General features: G+C 38.3%; 1 protein-coding gene across 8 annotated transcripts in view; it reads right to left on the bottom strand.

Moving 5' to 3' along the window:
- Mctp1 (multiple C2 domains, transmembrane 1) overlaps window positions 1–19,551 on the bottom strand; it is a 517,439-nt gene that overhangs the window by 50,909 nt on the left and 446,979 nt on the right. For all 8 annotated transcript variants that reach the window (XM_013513035.1, XM_013513041.1, XM_013513036.1 and 5 more), the window contains one exon: window positions 14,748–14,801. In XM_013513035.1, coding sequence (XP_013368489.1) covers window positions 14,748–14,801 — 54 coding nt within the window. The remainder of the gene's footprint in view (window positions 1–14,747; window positions 14,802–19,551) is intronic.

Raw genomic sequence — 19,551 nt, 5'->3', positions numbered from 1 at the left:
AAATAGATGCCAATAAAATATTTTAGCTATCTAAGGTCTGCCTTTTCTTAGTGCTATGAAGTTCACACTGAGTCGGAACAGCGAGGTTTGACACAGTCAACTTAAAGCACATTTTCAAGGTGAGTTCTTCAATTCTCAAAGCCTGCCCTTCTCACGAAGGCACTGAAGCAAGCAGGGAGTTGGTGAAGAAAACCACAAAGATATAAAAATGCATAGATATATGATCAACTAGGGACAAATTTTGATGGAATTATCGCCAGATCTCTACAGACAAGGCCTATCTATCACACATGCCTACCATAAGCTTTGATTGCACTAATTCCCTAAGAAAAGACAGCAGATAGAGTTCTGGATACCAGGTGTGTAAACACAGAGATTCTGATCCTATGATATCTTCCATGTAGAAATGCGAACAGAGCCCCACCATATGCAGAAGCTGGTTTCCACTGGGAATGCTCCCTACCCTTTTACTACTGGTGTCATTATTTAAACGTTTAATGTAGGAGAAACTGAAGGCCAGAAAAGAACACGCCTGCACTTAATTTCAAGTGACAGCTAATACAGTGCATTAAAGGTGTAATACTATACACATGGTAGTTATATATAAATAGTAACATTAAAAGGGGTTACAACACCCCTAAGACATCCTAAGTCTAAAACACTTAAAAAGCACATTTGCAGTACAACTTATCTTAAATTATTTTAATTGGTTTCAGGAAGATTTCAGATTAGTGATGGGCTTTGACTTTTCCTGATTATAAAAGAGAAACACAAATGAATGCTTTTTAGGCAGACTAATATCATTCCCAGGTAAGCTACCACATAACCCGTGTTACTTAACCGCCATTAACTATCAACGAATGTTATTTTCACATAAGTGTTTTAAAGTAAATTTTGTTTCCCTAAAGTCGTTAGTTCTAATAAATATAGTTAATGTAAAGTGTCTTTTTTTGTTCTTTTTTTGCGTTCATTATCAAGGAACTTTTTCAAAGAGAAAAAAGTCAGCATGACAGAAATTGAATACTTAGCAACCGTTTTGAGGTGGGTTTTTTTTTTTTGTGTGTGGTGTGAAAAATAATCCAGTTACATTCTTTAGCTCAATTGCTTACAAATAACTTATCTGAAAAAAAATCAAGTAAATCTGTCAGTTGTGGAAGTTTATTTTTCCACGTGTTATCTAGAGATAAGCCTGTCTGTACTATTAGATTTTCACTGACAAAATTGTGCATGAATTCTGATCTGATTTAGTATTACATGGTGCAAAAGGTGACAAGTTTTCTCTAATATATCCCATTAGAAAGGAAAGAAATTGCCAAAGTATGAAATCTGAAGACCTTGATTCAGAAACTATGCAACTCTGAGGTTAGCGCAAAGGAGAAAAAGAACTTGTTCCACTACCCCAGGAACTGAAGGTTGTGATCAGCAAACCTAATACTCAGGATAGTTACTCTGTTGGATAATCAATAAAATCTTACATTATCAGACTGCACCAGCTGTATATTCCCTTATCATATCACCCTGTATGTCTCCAAAATATTCAAGTGTGAAATCACAAAGAGAATACAGATGCTGTCCTCATTCTCACATCAGTGCTGATCAGAATACTTGGCTAAGATATCAGAAAAAAGAAGCAGCATTTATGCGCATAACATGTAGAAGGTTGGTTTTAACATCCGCATAAAACTGCCTCACGAGGGCAGAGAAATATTAGCTCCAGCAATAATGGAAAAGGGTCTTGATTAAACTGCTATGGATCCTACAACAAAATATTCAGAGATATTAGTGATCTTTTAAATCCTATAAGAAATGTCCTCGAACAAATTAGTGATATGAACTGTTGGCAGTTTCAAATTATATTTTCTATAAAGTGGAAACCATTATGTTTTATAAATGGAAGTATCTACCATCTCCTCTCTTCACTTGGCTTTTCATGCTTGGCAGCCAGTCCTGGTAGGCAAAGCCTGACTGTGAGAACACAGCTCGCTGGCAGTTTGTCCTCTTTTGTCAGTAGAGGACAACGAATGCTTATGGCAATTTACACAGGAATTAGTCGAAGGATTCTTTGTAATTCCTTCCTAATTCTCCACAAACAGCAAGGGAGAGCTTAGACAGAAAGTGAAATTTTTGGCCATCCTCCTTACCTATAAAAAAGACAAAAATGATTATGTGATTCTTCTGTATTTTAGGGGAGAAGTAGAAACCAATTCTATACATATATTGTTTGCATTGTTTGTTTGGCCTGATGATTTTATTTTCCAAAGATGACCATATCCCTTATCCGTCAGGTTTTTGTGCAGTATGACTTTGGTATTCTCTTTCAAGAGGTAGAACTGAATTCCCTTGTTCTTAAATCTGGTCTTAGCGTCTTGCTTGGCTAATGGAATGTGACAGAAGTGACATTCTGCAACTTTCAACTCTAGATCCTAAGGCACTTTGGAGCTTCCACTTGGGTCTCTTGAAAAACTCACCTTTGGATCCCCCCTCTCTGCACCAAGCGGCTGCAGTACAAGAAGCCAGGAACTACTGCCATTCAACTGTCTGAGCCACCTTGCTCGTCCAGCCTAGTCCAGCCTTCAGATGGCTGCGGCCCTAGGCATCAGATGAAAACCACAAGAGGTTTGGCAGGAGCTACCCAGAGGAGCCCAGACAGCTCAGTAGATAATGAAGAGAAAGTAAATTATTACTTTAGTAAGTTTTGGGGTTGTGTTCTGCCAACAAAATGATGTCTTCCACTTGTTTTGAGACTTCCACTGAGGTACTTCCACTGAAACCTTTCAGAGGTTTCAGTCTCTTCGTCTATAAAATAGTGACAGCACTTCTCCACCGACCCAAATTCTGCCAGCTTCTTCTGTCCTAACGACTGCTAGGTCAAAGCCACAATAGGTAAGATTACTATATACCTTTTTCTCTGAATCCACTTTTGAGGCAAGGGAAATAGGTAGCCACTTCTTTACCTTTATTCTTCTCACTTCCACATTGTTCTGTGCTTATTTATTGCAAGCATGGAGCTGAATAGGTAAGAGACACTGGGCACCGACCTGCTGCCTTCATTTTCCCATGTGCTGTCAATACTCAATGCCAGGGCAGAGGCGGCGAGGTGGGTACAAAGGATGCTTTCTCCGCCTGTACTGAGCAAAATGGGCTATGGCCATGCAAACTGAGTACCAAGTGGCCCAGGTGTCATCTCTGGATGGGGCTGACTGGCTTTGCTGCAATAGGCCTTGGAAGGAAAATTATTAGAGGCCTTGTTTTCTGATCTCCGTTTCTTCACCACAAGAAAAGTTACCTAATGCATCATCCTAGCTTCTCTGTTAGACAAATCGTCTTGTTTCTCAGCTCAACTGCTTCCCTGATATCTTATTTCTAGCCCTAGTTACTTTCCTGCTAACCAGATATTGGAGCATGGGAAAGATACTCAATTTCCAATATGCAGAGTTACTGTGAATATTTTAAAAGGCAACAAGAGAAAGTACTTTGAAATATGAAAGGGGTATAACAAATGTATATCAGCTAGATGTTTCTGACATCTACAGTCCCCAAATTTCCCTTGTTCTCTTCAACATAACTTGCTTTCAGTAATCTTATTTTACCTAGTATTTAAAAATCTCTTGAAGTTGTTTCTATTACTGCTCTTAGAGTTTAAGTTAAAGATGGCTTTATTTCTTATTAGAACTATTTTTGTACTTCCTAGCAAAACCTCACTTAAGTCTCATTTCCTGCTCATTTCATCTTCTGCATTAATGCCAAAAGTTCTCTTTTTATAGTAATGAGCTTTTTTAGCTTCTGTTTTTTTTTTTTCTTTCTTTTCTTTTTGGTACTGGGAATCGAACTCAGGACCTTGCATTTGTTAGGCAGGGGCATGTGCTGCTGAGCTATATCCCCGGCTCTAATGAGCTTTTGGGGGACAGATATTAGTTGTTTACTAATTAGTTGGGGTGTTGTACTAATGTTGTACTATTAGTTGGGGTGCAGTGTGATGTTTTGGAACATTTATACATAGTGTACTGGTCAACTTGAGATACTTAGGTTACCCATCATCAACATTTATCACTGCTTTGTGATGAGAACATTAAGATCCATTCTTCTCATTATTTTGAATTATAAAATGTTGACCATATTCACTATAATCACTCTTCTGTGCAACAGAACACCAGAAGTGATCCCTCCTATCCAGATGGATGGGTAAGAGAGAAGGAAATGGGAAGACATTGGTCAATGGGTACAAAGTTCTCTTTTTAAAGTCCGAATTTTAACATGAAATCGTCCTACTTTAAAACTTCTATTTTCCATTACTGGGGGAATATAATTCAAACTCCTTAAATGATGGCTAAAATTTTACAATCTTAAATTTTCATTTCCAGCATCATTTTCCCTCCTGTACCATATGTTCCTACTGTAGTATGCAGTCCTGGATTTTGTATATCACACTTTCTGGTACATTCTCACTCAAACTCCAAGACCCAGACTAAATGCCACTTCCTTTATAGAACATTTGTTGACAGTTCTGAGAAAGTGGTTACCCTACTTCCCATCAGAATTGCTCATAAATTTATTATAACTTCTCCTCATTATATTTATTATTTTATATAATCAAGGGCCTCATCAGCTAGTGCCACAATGTGGAAAAGACTCCTCAGTACCTAGGAGGAAAGGCTAATAGCAAGTCATATTATCTTTGTTTACCCAAGGACTTTTCCCTTGATATGTAAAGATGAACAAAAATATCTTTTCAATGAGATGAAATGAGAAATCTCATTTTTTAAATGGGAATTCAACACAATAGCAAAAATAGTTCAATCTTTATCCGAGATTGGCTTCAAAGCTTAGGGACAGAATGTTAAGTCTCTGTAAACTAAGGAAGAAAAACTACTTCCTAACATCCTTCTCTTCTTTGTGGCCTTGACTATTCTTGGGAAAAAAAAATCCATATGCCATGTCAGATTATACAGGTAAGTCACACAGACTGATTCACACAGACTGGTATGAGATAGGGCGATGGATCTATCAGCCTAGACTAAGTTAAATTTCAAGAACAAAGTCTCAAAATTTTGGAAGCTCAGAAAACCAATTGTTTAATTTTTGCTTGCACTATGTGTCCATAGGGCTGGCTTCCTCTTGTCCCTACTCAAGAATTTAGGCCAAGGAAATAGCCTCTATGTGGACAGTTCCAGCATCACTGCAAATGGAGAAGAGGGGGTGAGGGTGGCTCTTACAGATCCTGCTTGGAAGTGGCAGGTGTCAAAGTAGCCACATGGCCACCCCTAACATCTCTATTAAGGGAATTACATTTTAAAGCCAATACAGTCTTCCCCAGATGCTACTGAAGGTAAGAAGGCAGGTGACATCAGCACTACCATATTTAAACTTCACTGAGAATACTTTCTTGAGAATACTTATTTTAAAAATACACCATGAATTATAAGTGATCTATCTTTGTTTACTTTGAGTCTCGCATAAATTGAAAAAGTCAAAGAAAAAAAGTACCACGATGCAATATGTGTATATACTGTACCAATTCCCCACAATGAGTGTGTTTATATGTATCACAAACATATACTAATAAAAACAGTACCATGAAGTCTCCACATTGACTGGTTTTATATTAATTATGGAGTGTGATAAAGCATAAAACTTGACGATTCCTTGTGTAGTAGAATTCTGGCCAGTGGAGTCAGTTAATTGAGGAGGACCTCAGGCTGCCTCCTCTGAAAATCAGACATTTTGAATCTTTTTCTTTATGAATAAATGTCCGGATTTTTAAAGAGAAGACCTTTACCTGGCTTTGAATTTGCCCCAAGAAAAGAGACTTGCACTGAGACTTTTCTTACGTGTTAATCCTATCACCTACAGAAAGCACAAAAGCCTCACACACCACCGGAAATGCATTGATCCCACACATGATATCCACGTTACAGCCTTTGCGGCTTTTCTTTAATATTTTCCTTCCCATACAGCTTAATGAATAGATATTTCCATTTGCATAGCTAACTCCTGCAGCACGTTCTTACAATCAAGCAAGAATTCCTACTTTGTTAACTCCTTTCAGAATCCGCAGAGTCAATGTCTTTAACATGGCGAAGAATTTCTTTGCCAAACAAACTTTCAGGCAGAATAAAGATCTTGGCACTCTGGGCTCAGATGGAGCATCTGTGACGCTTGGAAACACATCTGGTTCTGCTGCTCTGGTGAAGAAACAGTCATCTCATCTCAACATGCAGTGGTGTCAGCCGATGTCAACGACTCTGCCAACTATCTTGAAAAAATCGTGTCTATTTCTCTGTATGTTGTCAACCTCCTGAGAGCCAGGGCTGACACAATGCTATTTCAAGAGTTTTTGTCAAGAATTGCAAGTAAAAGAGGAAGTTCGCTGCTGCACTACAGAAGTTAACTAGCTTTCTTAAAACATTTGACTGGCCTTCAAATGAAAGTTCTATTTTTTTAAGCAAAGGAAATCCAACTATGGGAAGAATCTAACTGGAAAGAGTTCCATTCATAGTTTGCTTTATTGATGGATACTCTTGCCAAATTATGAGGTGCGTCCGCCCATTTCAATCCTCCTAGCCTGCCCACCATTCTAGAAGGGCATGTCGGGAGCAGATACATACCTAGATATTTCAAGACTGGAGAAGTACTTTTGCAAAGCTGAACAAGGAGCGGTAAAGGCTGTCATTTTTTATTTTTACAGGTAGAAACCCACCCACAGCTAGAATCACAAGATGACTCTTCAAAAGCTAAATCTGCCTCCAATGACCTTAACAAGGAACCATGAATATTTAATTCTTTTTAAAAATGGTGATGCATTAATGATGTAGAATTTTCAAAAGATATCCCATCCACACAACACAAATAAATCCAACAAGGATTTTGGAGAATTATACGAATTGTAATTTTCTTTAATTCTGTTTAATAAAGGCACAGTATCTTCCATTTCATTTGCTTTTATTTTCTTCTGCTAAGTTAATGCTTCCAACTCTTATTGCCATGGACATGAAAAACCACAAAGGGATGTCAGAACAACCCAATTGCAGTAGCGAAAGTCACTCCATGATATCAAAACCAAACATCAGCTGTTTTGCAGAAACTTACTTTTGAATATAATTTAACATTATTTTTACTTGAAAAATTTGCATTTCTCTCAAGTGCTCGAGGAAATAGGTGTTAATATCAAGAGGTAGGTGGATGAACAATAGAGATCTGATTTATAAAGATACCTTACAGGTCTATAATCCCTTTTCCATGGCAAAAAAAAAAAAAAAAAAAAAGGCACGCAAACGTTTGTGGTTGTGTATGCTCTTCTGGGGAGAAAGTCCATACAGCTCTCAAGGGATTTGCTATCCAAATGTGGTTAATACTCAATTGCTCTCCAGTGTTGTGGGGTGAACAGAATGCACACTGTGAGAATGCTGGTGAAAAATGATATCAACCATTACTTGCTGGTGCATTCAGCAGTTCATAAAACAGGCTTCTAAATAGGAAAGTACACAACTGTCTTGAGATGGTCAATAATCCACCCTCATTTCTGGATGAGATTTTTTTTGTGTGTGTTACCGGGAATCGAACTCAGGACCTTGGGCTTGCCAGGCAGGCACTGCACCACTGAGCCATATCCCTAGCCCTGGGTGAACTTTTCTAAAATAAAAATTAAGGCAATTTGACTTAAAGTATTTGCTTTTGTAGGTATTGCTTTTAAGTTTCCATAATAAATGAGGGGCTGTATAGCTATATTTATGTCAAAGAGTAGGACCAAGTCAACATCCAGTTCTTTAAAATGTAGTATTTTCAGAGAAGTATAGGAAATGCACTTGGAAAGTACTGGTAATAGTTTACTACTGCTGCTGTAACAAATTCTCATAAACCTAGCACCTTAGCACAATTTGTTGTCTTGCAGTTCTCTAGTTCAGAAATCCAAAATGGGTATCACTGGAGTAAAACCCAGATGTGGACAGGGCTGGTTTCTTCCCAGTGACTCCAGAGAAGAAGCCTTTTCCTTGCCCTTTCTGCCTTCTAGACTGCCCACATTTTCTTCGTTTGTGGCCCTCTTTTTCCATCTTCAGAGGTAGGCAAGGCAGTGTCTACCTCACATACCCCTGCCCGTTTATGCTTTATTGATGTTGCAGTGCTCAGGCCTTGACCATCTACTTCCTAGTGGGCAATAGCTGCTCCTTCCACAGCTATTTCTTGGTCTCCTGAGCCCCTTGTGCTTGGCCAGCCTGTGGGGCAGGCATGTGCTTTCTTTGGCTGCAGACCCAGTGTCTTGTATTTGCCTTTGTGAAACATTCTCAGGTTGTCCAAGGCTGGTTAATGACAGAATAAGACGAAAGATTGTGGACAGCTTCTCTGTTGGAGGACTTGGATTGCACGTCACTTGTCACATGGGCAACATGCAGCTGGGAGAGCGCCACCTTCAGGCGGTCCAGCTGTTCCAGCAGCCATTCCTTCTTGCTGCAGAGGTTCTGATCCCTGATCTTGGTTAGGGTTGCACAAGTGGCTGCCAGCTGCTGGTTGACCTCTGCTATCTTAAAGTGCACTAGTGACTATAGGGGGCCCATGCAAATAATCCAGAATAATCTGTCTATTTAAGGTCACCTGATTAGCAATCTTTATCCCATCTGCTACCTTAATTCCTCTTTACCATGAGAGTGACCTATTCATGGGTTCCAGGGATTAAGATATGAAGAGTTTTGGTTTTATTCCACCTACCACACACAGACCCTTAGCTAGTAGAGTGGGAAAAACCTGGGTATGCAGAAATGTCAGAGGTGGAGATCTAAAATAAACATCCCTAATCTGGAAAGGAAAGTATGTTTCCATATTGTGCTATCTAGATACTTAAAGATCATGCTGAGGTGACTTTTTAGTTTTGTAGGGGATGGAAACTAGGGCCCCATACATTCCAGCTGAGCTCTCCACCAATGAGCTACATACTCAGCCTTTTGTTCCTTCATTTTAAAACAAGGCTGTTTAACTAGATTAGTTCTTGGGTATCCTCCAGTTTTAATGTCGCTATGATTGTATATAAAGTAGGGAGTGTTTTTATGGACTTGAGGTCAGGAACTATCAGCCCAGTATGTTTAAGCATTGAGGTCCCCCCAAAAGGAGTGGATGTTTCCCCACTTTTCACTACTTTAATTCTTATCTACTCTTCTCGAGAAGGAGAAAACAAGAGTAAAAATTGATCTATCAGGCCCTCTGCAAAAGTCACCCTTTGTCCCAGATCAGAATTAGATAATAAGCATGTGAGGCATATTTTACTATGGTTGATTTTATAAAAATATATATAGTGTATACTGTGTCCCTCTTCTATGTGGTGTTCCTGTGATCTTTGAAAAGATATGTCTAGGCAGATAGGCTTTCCTTTTTCATAGTGGGATATTTGGGGCACAGCCTTGTAATAGATGCACCCAAGGAACACAAAGATTGTTTCATTTTTCAGTCTAGATCATGCCCAGGTCTTCATGCTTGTGGTAGGCAGAATTCTAAGATGGTGTTAGGGTTTGAACCTGTAATGTCCCTCAAAGGCTCATGGATTGAAAGCTTGGTCCCAAAGCTATAATGTTCAGAGATGGTGCTTTTGGAAAGTGATTGAATCATGATGGCTTCTGACCCAGTCATTCCACTGGAAGGTTCATAGCTAATGGCATTATTAGGAGGTAGGGCCTACATGATGGAAGTAGGCCACTTCCTGTAAGGCTGGTGTGTCCTGTAAGGGTAGTCCTACCTCTTCCCTTCTCTCTTTTTATCTTCTCTCTGTTTCCTAGCTGCCGTGAGAAAGCAGCTCTCTTTACCAGGATGTTCTGCCTCACTATAAGCCCAGAAGCAACGGTACCAAGTGACCATGAACTGAAACCTCTGAAACCATGAGCCCAAATAGACCTTTCCTCCTTAAGTTATTTATTTCAAGTACTTTGTCACAATGATTAAAAGTTGAACACTGGGGGGTGGGTCAAGATTTCCCCTTTTTAGTCTATACATCATGTGGAATCCTTAAGGCAGTGGGTTTAAGAATATAATTGGTTAATCATTCCTATAATTAGGTAATATTTTTCCTGGATGGCTGTCTTTAAGCATGGGAGATTATCTTTGGCGGTTCTGGCCTAATCAGGTGAGCCCTTAAACATGGCTAGCCTGTTCATGAAAAAAGTATGAAGTATGGAAGAGTTTCAACCCAAGGCAGATCCTGCAGTGACGAGTTCAAAGATGGAGAGGCCCATAGGAAGAGGCCAGTAGGAACAGAAAGCCAATAAGAAAGGACTACAAGGACTCTGGTCCTCCAACCACAGCAAGCTGAATCCTATTAACAACATGAATGCGCTTGGAAATGGAATTTTTTCTGCAGCTTCCAGATGAGAACTCAACCTAACTGGAACTTTGAGGGTTGGACCCTCAGTAGAGAACCCAGTGGATTGGCCTGTACTTCTGACCTGGTGAACTGAGAGCTTAAAAAATATCAGTGTTGTTTCACACATCTAACTTTGTAGTCGTCTGTTATGCCACAATAGAAAGTGAACACACTAACACAATGACATTCCAATTAAATGTGATTTAGAATTTTCTAAAAATAAAATCTTCCTTGTCTTTCCCTGCCTTTTTCAAAGCCTCAAGTTATTTCTTCACCATGCAGCCACTGCATGCAACTGGGAACATGTAATTTTGTCAGGTTAAAATCTCTCCTATCTTGGAATTACCCATGCCACCCCACCCGCCATACATACAGTTGATTTAAAATGTAGAGGTGTATGAATTTTGGGTACGTTATATACATGTTTGGGCTGGAGAATCAAACCAGAAAACACAGACTTCAAAAAGTGAAGCAAATGATCTGTACATTTTGAAGTAATCCAGATATGTTTCATTCATTGCATCTAGTTATGTTGAAACACAGTAACCTTGACATAATGGTTGAAGGGAGAAGCAATGTAAGCATAAATGCCCGAGCATTTTAATATCTTTTATCAATAAACATTACTAGAATGCCATGCATTTGAATTCATGCTTTTCCTGAGGGAAACCTGCATTCTGCCCGCTGCTTCCTGACACTGCAGCTGGATTTGATTATAAGGGGAGGGTGCGCCTTGGGAAGCAGGCCTAAACTTTCTAAAGCTGCAGACGGAAGGCTGATCTTCAGTAATTAGATGGTGAGATTATGCAGATCAACCAGTGTACTATTCTATACAGCATGGTGAAAACCACTTTTAGACGGCTTGTTGATATTGCACCTAGGTGCTTTAGTTAAGACTTACTTACTTTGATATTTTGTCAGCCACAAAGGTAGGGTTTGGTGGCAGGTCAAAAATCAGATCATATTGTGACTTTTGGTTGATGGTTGAGAGAACACTCTGCGACAAAGGGAACTGAGGAGGCGGCATGATGTCTTTCTAACATTTAATTCAGAAAAAAATGTCATCTGCAACATAGCTCCACATAGTGCTACTACGTAAAGCAGATAAGTGAAAATATTAACAACTCAGTGAATCATTTTTTTTTTTTGGTTTTTCTGCGGTACCGGGAACTGAACTCACGACCTTGCACTTGCCAGGCAGGCGCTTTTTGCTGCTGAGCTAAATCCCCAGCCCCTGACTCAGTGAATCATAATGTACACTCACTATTTGAAGCTCATATTTTCTGCCTCTGTGAAAACCATGGAATTTAGATTAAGAAAGACGCCACCTAATTTTAGATTTAAGCAAATGTGGACAATGGATTTTACAGAGAAAGATAAATCCATCGCCAAAAACCTCACCTGAATAATGATGAACTCTTAATAAGAAGAAAGAATTCAAGGGGGAAAAAAATTAAAAGGCTATAATCTAGAAAATCTTCAAAATCAGAAGCTGCAAGTAAGTCATGCCTTAGCTTTAACCAACATTAACCAAAACTTTCCAAGGTGCTAGAGTCAGCTCTGAAGCAAAGCTCTTACAAAGCTATTATGCGAAGTAATTATCATCCTTGTCTGCTTCCACTTCTTATACCTGTGTCTTTGCCATGTACATAATTATGCTGAGGAAAAACACTCCAAGCTCAAATGAAATAAAGGACTTCAGTCTATGCCCACACGGACCTTGTCAAGTAGCCAATGACTTGCCCTTTCATTGTGAGTGACTAATATCAATGCTGGCTCTAAAGAAAGACACTTTTCATAATCGCTCAACAATCTGCTAAGTGAAAACATATGGATGGGCTTAGGCAAAGCCTGCCAGGGGTCTTTGCTGAATGGAAAACAGGTGCTCTCATTCTGTGCCATGTAATACCCCATTTACCCCCAAGTCCAAAGGTTATAGGACTAATAGCTGCCTTGTGGTAATCAGGGAAAGCCAAGACACTAGCCCTGGTGAAACATCTGGGACATATTTTACATACTTGGAACACATGCTTCAGGTTCAATTAAAGTGAGGCTTTGGCACATTTATTAATCTTTTTTACTTTTATCCTATAAGAGGACCCACTGACCTGACCCCACTATTATACCATATGAGAAAACAGAGAAATAATGAGAGCTAGAGGTCAGTACCTGTTCGTATGGCAAAAAACACATTTGTTTTCTCATGAAATTCCATTATGCATGACTCTATACACAAACTTTAAATAGAGGAACCAATGAATTTTTTCAAGTAGGAAATTACCCTTCTCCTGTTTGGACATACTGATAGCTAAACTCACTACATTTACTGCTGCAAGAGCCGGCTGAGACGGAAACTTGCAGGAGCCTTCCATATTTCCATATCTTATAGTGGAAACTTTAGTTTGAAATTGTCTACTCTAAGATTCTCTCTTCTCTTATGCAAGAACTTACAAGTCTGTCATAAATTACTGCATTGGAGACTCTTTGTTCAAATATCATTTTTAGGCTATCAACTGTATCAGGAGTAGAAAAAGATAAAAATCTTACATATAATTCAAATAAAAGGGTGAGAGCTATGAAAAATCAGCTCATAATCCTTTTACATGTTTGTCGGCATCTTGTACAGAAGAATACAGTTGCATGCGCACAGCAATTTAAGCTCTCACTTTCAATCAGCTTTGGTAACTAGATCTGAAAATGTGTTAGAACCAGGGTGTCAATTTCAGACAACGAAACGCTAGATTACAATAGATGCTACTCCAGAGATTTGGTGTTGGTTCCACCCTAGCATGTTCCACTTGACATCTATGTTTTGGCAAGCCACTGAGCCAGGTGTGTCTATTTGTGTCTCATGCCCCAAATCTCTCCATTAAAACATGATCATTAAGAGGGGAGACTAGAGGTATAGCTTGCACTTATTAACATTTCTGAGGAAACGCCTGCTAACACAGAACGGATCTTTATGGTGGCTTTAATAATAAAGCAGCAACAAGCATTGGAAAATGGCCGTAAATGGATGGCTGCTCGGTGTTTATCAGCAGAGAAATGATGATTCAGAGCTGGCATGTGGAGTTAAAATACAAGCTCTCTACAGCTCTACAACTGACCTTAACAATAAATCATATCATTTATTACCAGAAGTGTAAACTCATGTTATTTAACATTAAAAAACAAGCACATATGTATTTTTGCAGGAAGGAAATTTTGTTAGTTTATGTTTGATGATGTCACTAATGACAAAATGATATACAGGAGAAAATTTCACATAAAACTCCATCAATTTAAAAATGTTTGAAATAGCATTAGAAGGGAGAGAAGGTGTGTGTTTCCATTTCCCTTCAAGCACTGAATATTAGGGGAAAAATCATTTGTGAGGTTACTTCATCACTGTGAATTTTTCTGACATCTCTCATGCTTGCTTCCAACACAACTGTTGGAAGACTTAACTGTACGTCTCTACTGGAATCAAAGGTCAAGGGCATAAATTAAAACACCGATTTCTCTCCTTTCTTCAAAAAGTTTCATTGTTTTGCTATAGCAGAAGTCAGACAGACTCTGGTGAAGGTCAAACTCTGGTTTCATATGCCAAACAATGTGCAAATAATTAATGATACTGTCTTCCCTGCCTCCCGTTTCACCTTAGGACGTTTTTAGGTTTTAGGTCTAGAAGTACCCAGAGACCATAATGTAACAGTATCACCATCCTTCTTGGCATCAAAAGCTGCACTTCCAAACCCAGTCAGTTGAGGCAGTGGTGGTAAAGTTGCTCTAATTCTTCCCTCTAGATGTCCCCTCTCCACAGAGGACAACCAATCCAAGGGGTCCTAGAAACTAGCTCTTATTATTTACTGTGGTCACCAATCTCAAGCCAACAAGCGATGGAAATATGAATGTCTCTGAGTGGCCTTTCAGAGCCCTTCCCAACCTAGGCAACCGGGGTTGTTTAAATGTCCTCTTGTGTGCTGCACACACGCGTGTTCTTTTGCTGAGCAATTCTTCAAAAATTGCAGGTGACAATATTCATGTTCAACTCATGCAGGCTGCTATTTTTTCACCCCCCCCTCAAGCATAGACCGATTTGTAATACTCAAGATAGGACAAATTTTTGCCCTTCAAAAGCAGTTGTCACTGCCATTATCTTCACGAGAGCTATCAAGTTCCAGACAAGCTGAATTATTTTTTTTTGTTCCTGGCAGAAAAATATTTGACCCAGCTCTGGACAAAAGCGAAGAGGATTTATAGCCCTCTCTCCCTCTTTGCAACATGCAGTGGCATTGTTAGGATGATAAACAGCACTGTCCAATTTTCTGGACTCAAACATTTCAACTCCTTTTTTAACTGTCTGTGAAAACAGTGTCAAGTCTACATTCCCATCCCCAGGTACCCAAGTGCTGGGAAAGATAATTACCTTGTCATCTTTGTCATCTTCTTCTTCCTCGTCCTCTAGCATGTCCTCCACTACCTGCAGACAGAAACAGAAGTCGCTTTTGTGCTCTTTAAAGGAGAGAATGGTGTCCTGTCATTTTGAACCTTTTGGAAATGAAAACTTTATTACCATTTGAAACACATGCACTGCTAGGGAATGTTTGATCTAGAGATGGAGATTAGGAAAATGCCCTGCCTTTAATTGATTAAAAGCAGGGAACTGCAGCCCAGTCGGGGGAATCCTGTTCACGTGAAATGTTTTGTGACAAAGAATTTGAAGTATGTGTAAGGTAAACTAACATTAATTTGGGGATGCTTTACATCAAGAAACCTCCTTCCTTCCTATTCTGCTGTCTATGTTAATCAGGTCCTTAAAATTTAGAGATAACTAAGCAGCTCTGCTATTTCTAATTTACTTTTCAACAAACTCTAAGATTAAAAAAACCTCTCTGATAATTGATTCATGCTGGTGGTCTATGGCATAAAACTAACAATGTCTTATGTGGCTTAAATTTTAATTCTTATCTGTAGATTCAGTTGAACTATTTCTGTATTACTTTTTGATTTTGAGGGTTACCTAAAACTCTCATTTTAATTCTCTGTAATTTTATTCAAGGATTATATTATAAGCATGGATATCAAAACTAATTAGAAATGTATTCTATGACAAATAGGTATAAAATGTAGTATAATCCATGCAGGTAGATATGGACATGTGTGTTTCTTTTAATGGCTCCTCATTCACCTACCTCAGTAGAATGGAACACTCATTTTGCATTTGCCCAATCATTTCCCTTTGTCTCAATCAACATGTAAGTTCAGGCATTAAGGATAGATCTCATTTCAGTTGGGTTTTTGAATACTTTCACACTCATAAACAAATATACATCCATTCCATGAAAACCAAACATGGTTTTGGTTGGGATGTGGGGTTGTTATTCAGGGAAGTCCCAATTTATTGTATTCATGGCATTTTGCATAATTTCTAAATTCTTATAGTGCTTTTTTCTAATGCAGTCTGAATATAACTAGAATCATGGTTATCAAACATTTTAAAACCTCTCTCTCAAACCTTGTAACTTTAGAAGATAGACACACCAAGCCCTTCTTTCCTGTGATTGTTTTGATACACACAGGAATAATCTGAGTGAAAACATCAATAACCAAGACTGTATTATGCAAGGGGTTGTATAAATTGAGGTACTATGTCTCAGTTCTTTCTAATATTTTTCTCCAATATTTAAAAAGCATTAAGTGATTTAAAAGACTATCTGAAACCTTATCAACCAATATATAACTCAAAGCACCTAAAAATCTATGACATTGTTCCTAATTTAATGTACAATTAATTTACGTATTCTATGCAAGTATAGGATTCTGTGGTCTTTCACTTGGACGTTAAGCATTTCTAAAGAATTACGATAGTACATCATGCTGTTTCTAATGCAGCCTGAGAGCTCACACTAATTTGAGGACATATAAAACAATTCAACCTCAATGAGAAAGATGAACTCTTGATATTCTCTCTAACTATATCCAGCCACCCTGTAAGCATGTATTATTGACCACCATGTCCAAGGCACACGGAACTAGGTAATAGGGGAATACAAAGATAAATAACACGGAGAAATAAATAGGGACTATCAGACAGGCCTTCATGTTGACTTTTAATTTTCTCACATTTGCAGCGTGCACATAAAAAACATGCAGACAACGATAGTGACAATGTTTAATCCAGGTGCTGTACACCAGACTCTTCCAAATTGGGCTATTTACCAATGGAGGTATCAATTTGCATTTTTTTTTCTGTACTGGGAATCGAACTCAGACCTTGCACTTGCCATGCAGGTGCTGTGCTGCTGAGCTATCTCCCCAGCCCTCAACAGAGGTATGAAAAGGAAGGGCAGCAGCAATGCTGCAATTCATTAGGTTGTATCAAGAGAATTCACCTCACCTTCATAACATTGAAAAAATTTATTTTGTGCCTATAGTAAATCATCTTTAAAATTTTAAATTTAAATGAAGTAAACTGGTTTGCTAAAATTATCTGCATACAGTCATCTCAAATATGTTTGGGAAAATGAAACAAACACTGTATTTTACTCCTTTGAATAAACTCTGACAATGGTTAGCATGAAAAATGTATCCGATACCTCCTCTTTGCAGTACTCACACTACAGGGTCACCGAAGGCAGAATGGTATAGAATTGTGTCTAGGTTGGAAGGTACATCGGAGCTGTTCAAGAAATACTTTTCACTGAGTGAATAGGTGCATGTACTATCAATCCTTCATATCTTTGAAACACTCATTAGTAAATATCTATCCTTAATCTTGTAGGCTTGGCTTAGCTCACTAGGAGAGACTTGCATCTAATCAATTATGTGGATTAGCAAAGGGAAATATTCCAAATGCTTCCAAATATCTGCCTGAAAATATTTGGATACTTCATCCTTATTTGAAGGCTTGGGGTTCTCCACTATCTTTCCGATTAATTTTTAACTATTCAAAGCCACTAGCTTCATGTACACATTTTGCAAATCAGCTGTGACTCTTCTGCTCAAGGATGACTCAAAGAAGTCTACAGAACTAGGCTCTTCATTTGCAAAACCCAAACTGTTGTTACCCTGCACGAGTGGGTAATTGGCTGTGCACAATTGCTCCACAAACGCGCAGCCAGAGCCACCCAACACAGTCATTTGCTTTTCCATTTGGCAGAAAAGTGTTGTGTTAGCGCGGGGCCTTTGCGTTGCATGTTAGCGCTCTAGTGAGAGCTTTTCTCTCCTCCGGTGTCTTTTTAATGTTCTATCATAAACATCTATAAGTGAGGATTTATACTACAGATGCTTTCGTATTGATGCCTTTAAGCTACTGCAGAATGTATCCCCTTATTACATTTTGTTCAGGTGAGGCTTAAGGTACCTTGGAAAATGGAAACAATAGCCCCTTTCCCAGAGGGCTGGTTAAGGATCCAATGAGATCATGTGCATAAAGAGCCCAGTACAGTTCCTGTCTCAGAATAAGTTTTCAAAATCATTAGTTATTAATTAAAATAGCAATGCGATACTTTCACCATTAACTCATGGAAATTAAATTCCTTTTATTTTTGGGGGACACCATATTCTTTGCTCTTAATGCCATAAAATTTTGATTCATGTTTCACTAGCACTAAGCAACACCTGCAGGGTTGCAGGTAGAGGTGTGGATACAGATTCCGAATTAAAACAATGCTTTTACCCTAATCTTTTGCTTTAATGGTCAGGTGAAATGGTTGGCTGAGAGGGCAAGAATATCGCGGAAGCTGAACTTCACTTTAAGACATAAGCTCGAGCCAAATGCAATGAATATAGGAACTGCAAAGTGAGCTTTTAAAAACAAACTGTATATATCACCAAAGTGCATTTAATGATTACACAAAATTGCAGCCTTTCCCAGAGAACTCCAGTAACACCTGCTACGTAAAAAGAGTGCTGGAGTCTAACACTTAACTAAGGAAAATAAATAAAACACAGGAGTCCTACTCTTAAATTCCAGATCTTTCCTCTTCAAATAAAGCCAAACAACCACTACATAGTTTTGTTTTTACAGATTTGAAGGCCGGTTGCCCAAACGTTTGTCAGCAATAATTTAATAATGCACACACGTAGGATCTCCTTCAGGGAAAAAAAATTGAAAGAGTAACAAAAAAATGCATGTGTTAGAAAGGATACATTTACAAAGTTGGTTTTTTTTTTCTTAAGGGGGAATATCTCAGCTCAGCTCTGGAATTCTCTTTCCAAATTATGCTTTCTGATACCTCGCTTGAAACCAAGTAGTATTAATCAAACAAAGGAAGGGCACTAGGGAAATCAGAAAGATGTAATGCAAGCAGTTAAAAGTGACATGACCTTCTGTAATGTCGCTCGTCACAGACTTATATGCCACACACTGCAGGAAGGTCTTGAAAGAAACTGATTCTTGGTACTATTCCTTGAATGTAATACTAATAAAGATGACATTTTAAAAAACACACATAGACAGCCCCAAATGTAGTGTGCACCAGCTATATTACAGCCAAAGAATAAGCTGTTAACATTATTTTAAAAGCATAATATTTCTTCTTCCATATTCAATATTTGCTGAACATTTGTCATTAACATATACAACATAATAGATGGCCACACATTCAAAAAACATTTTCATAATGGAGTAAAATTGCATCCATAGTACCTATATATCTTATATAGTTTTAGGAAGATACAAGGCTTTTAATTGTTACCCAGCACAACAGAACACTTTGTGATTTGTAAAGATATAAAATGTTAATAATGACAGTAATTTGAATAGAAGTATGACAATGGACTTGAAATTATTCTAGTAGATAGAGATATATAAGGGAGATGGCCAGAAGACTGTGATAAGAGGAAGGCCAGCAAGAAAGAATGCATTAAAGTGGATTCAGGTAAACATCATTATGAAAAATCCTCGTGCTACAGTGACTATTAATTATTCCTTTTTAGTACTGAGCCATGGTGCATGTTTAAACTTGACAAGAGGGAGTTAAAAGATACTTGAATAATTCTTAAAATACAACATATTCTGATTTTCCCCAAGAATAATGTCTTCCACTTACTTAAATCCCTTTAAGCAAAAAAGAACCAGAAGAATCCTGGTTATGTTAACCTTGTTAAGTATTGAGCAATGTGAAGCCAAGGCTGACAGAAAGTGATTTCTTTTGTATGTTTACTTTTTTCCTTGAAAATAATCTTTGAATTAAATGGTTGTTTTGTTGGGCTCAGAATGAATAGTC

Source organism: Chinchilla lanigera, unplaced genomic scaffold (assembly GCF_000276665.1).
Source record: "Chinchilla lanigera isolate Chin_1 unplaced genomic scaffold, ChiLan1.0 scaffold00017, whole genome shotgun sequence".
Lineage (NCBI taxonomy): Eukaryota > Metazoa > Chordata > Mammalia > Rodentia > Chinchillidae > Chinchilla > Chinchilla lanigera.
This window is presented reverse-complemented; position numbering and strand designations above follow the sequence as displayed.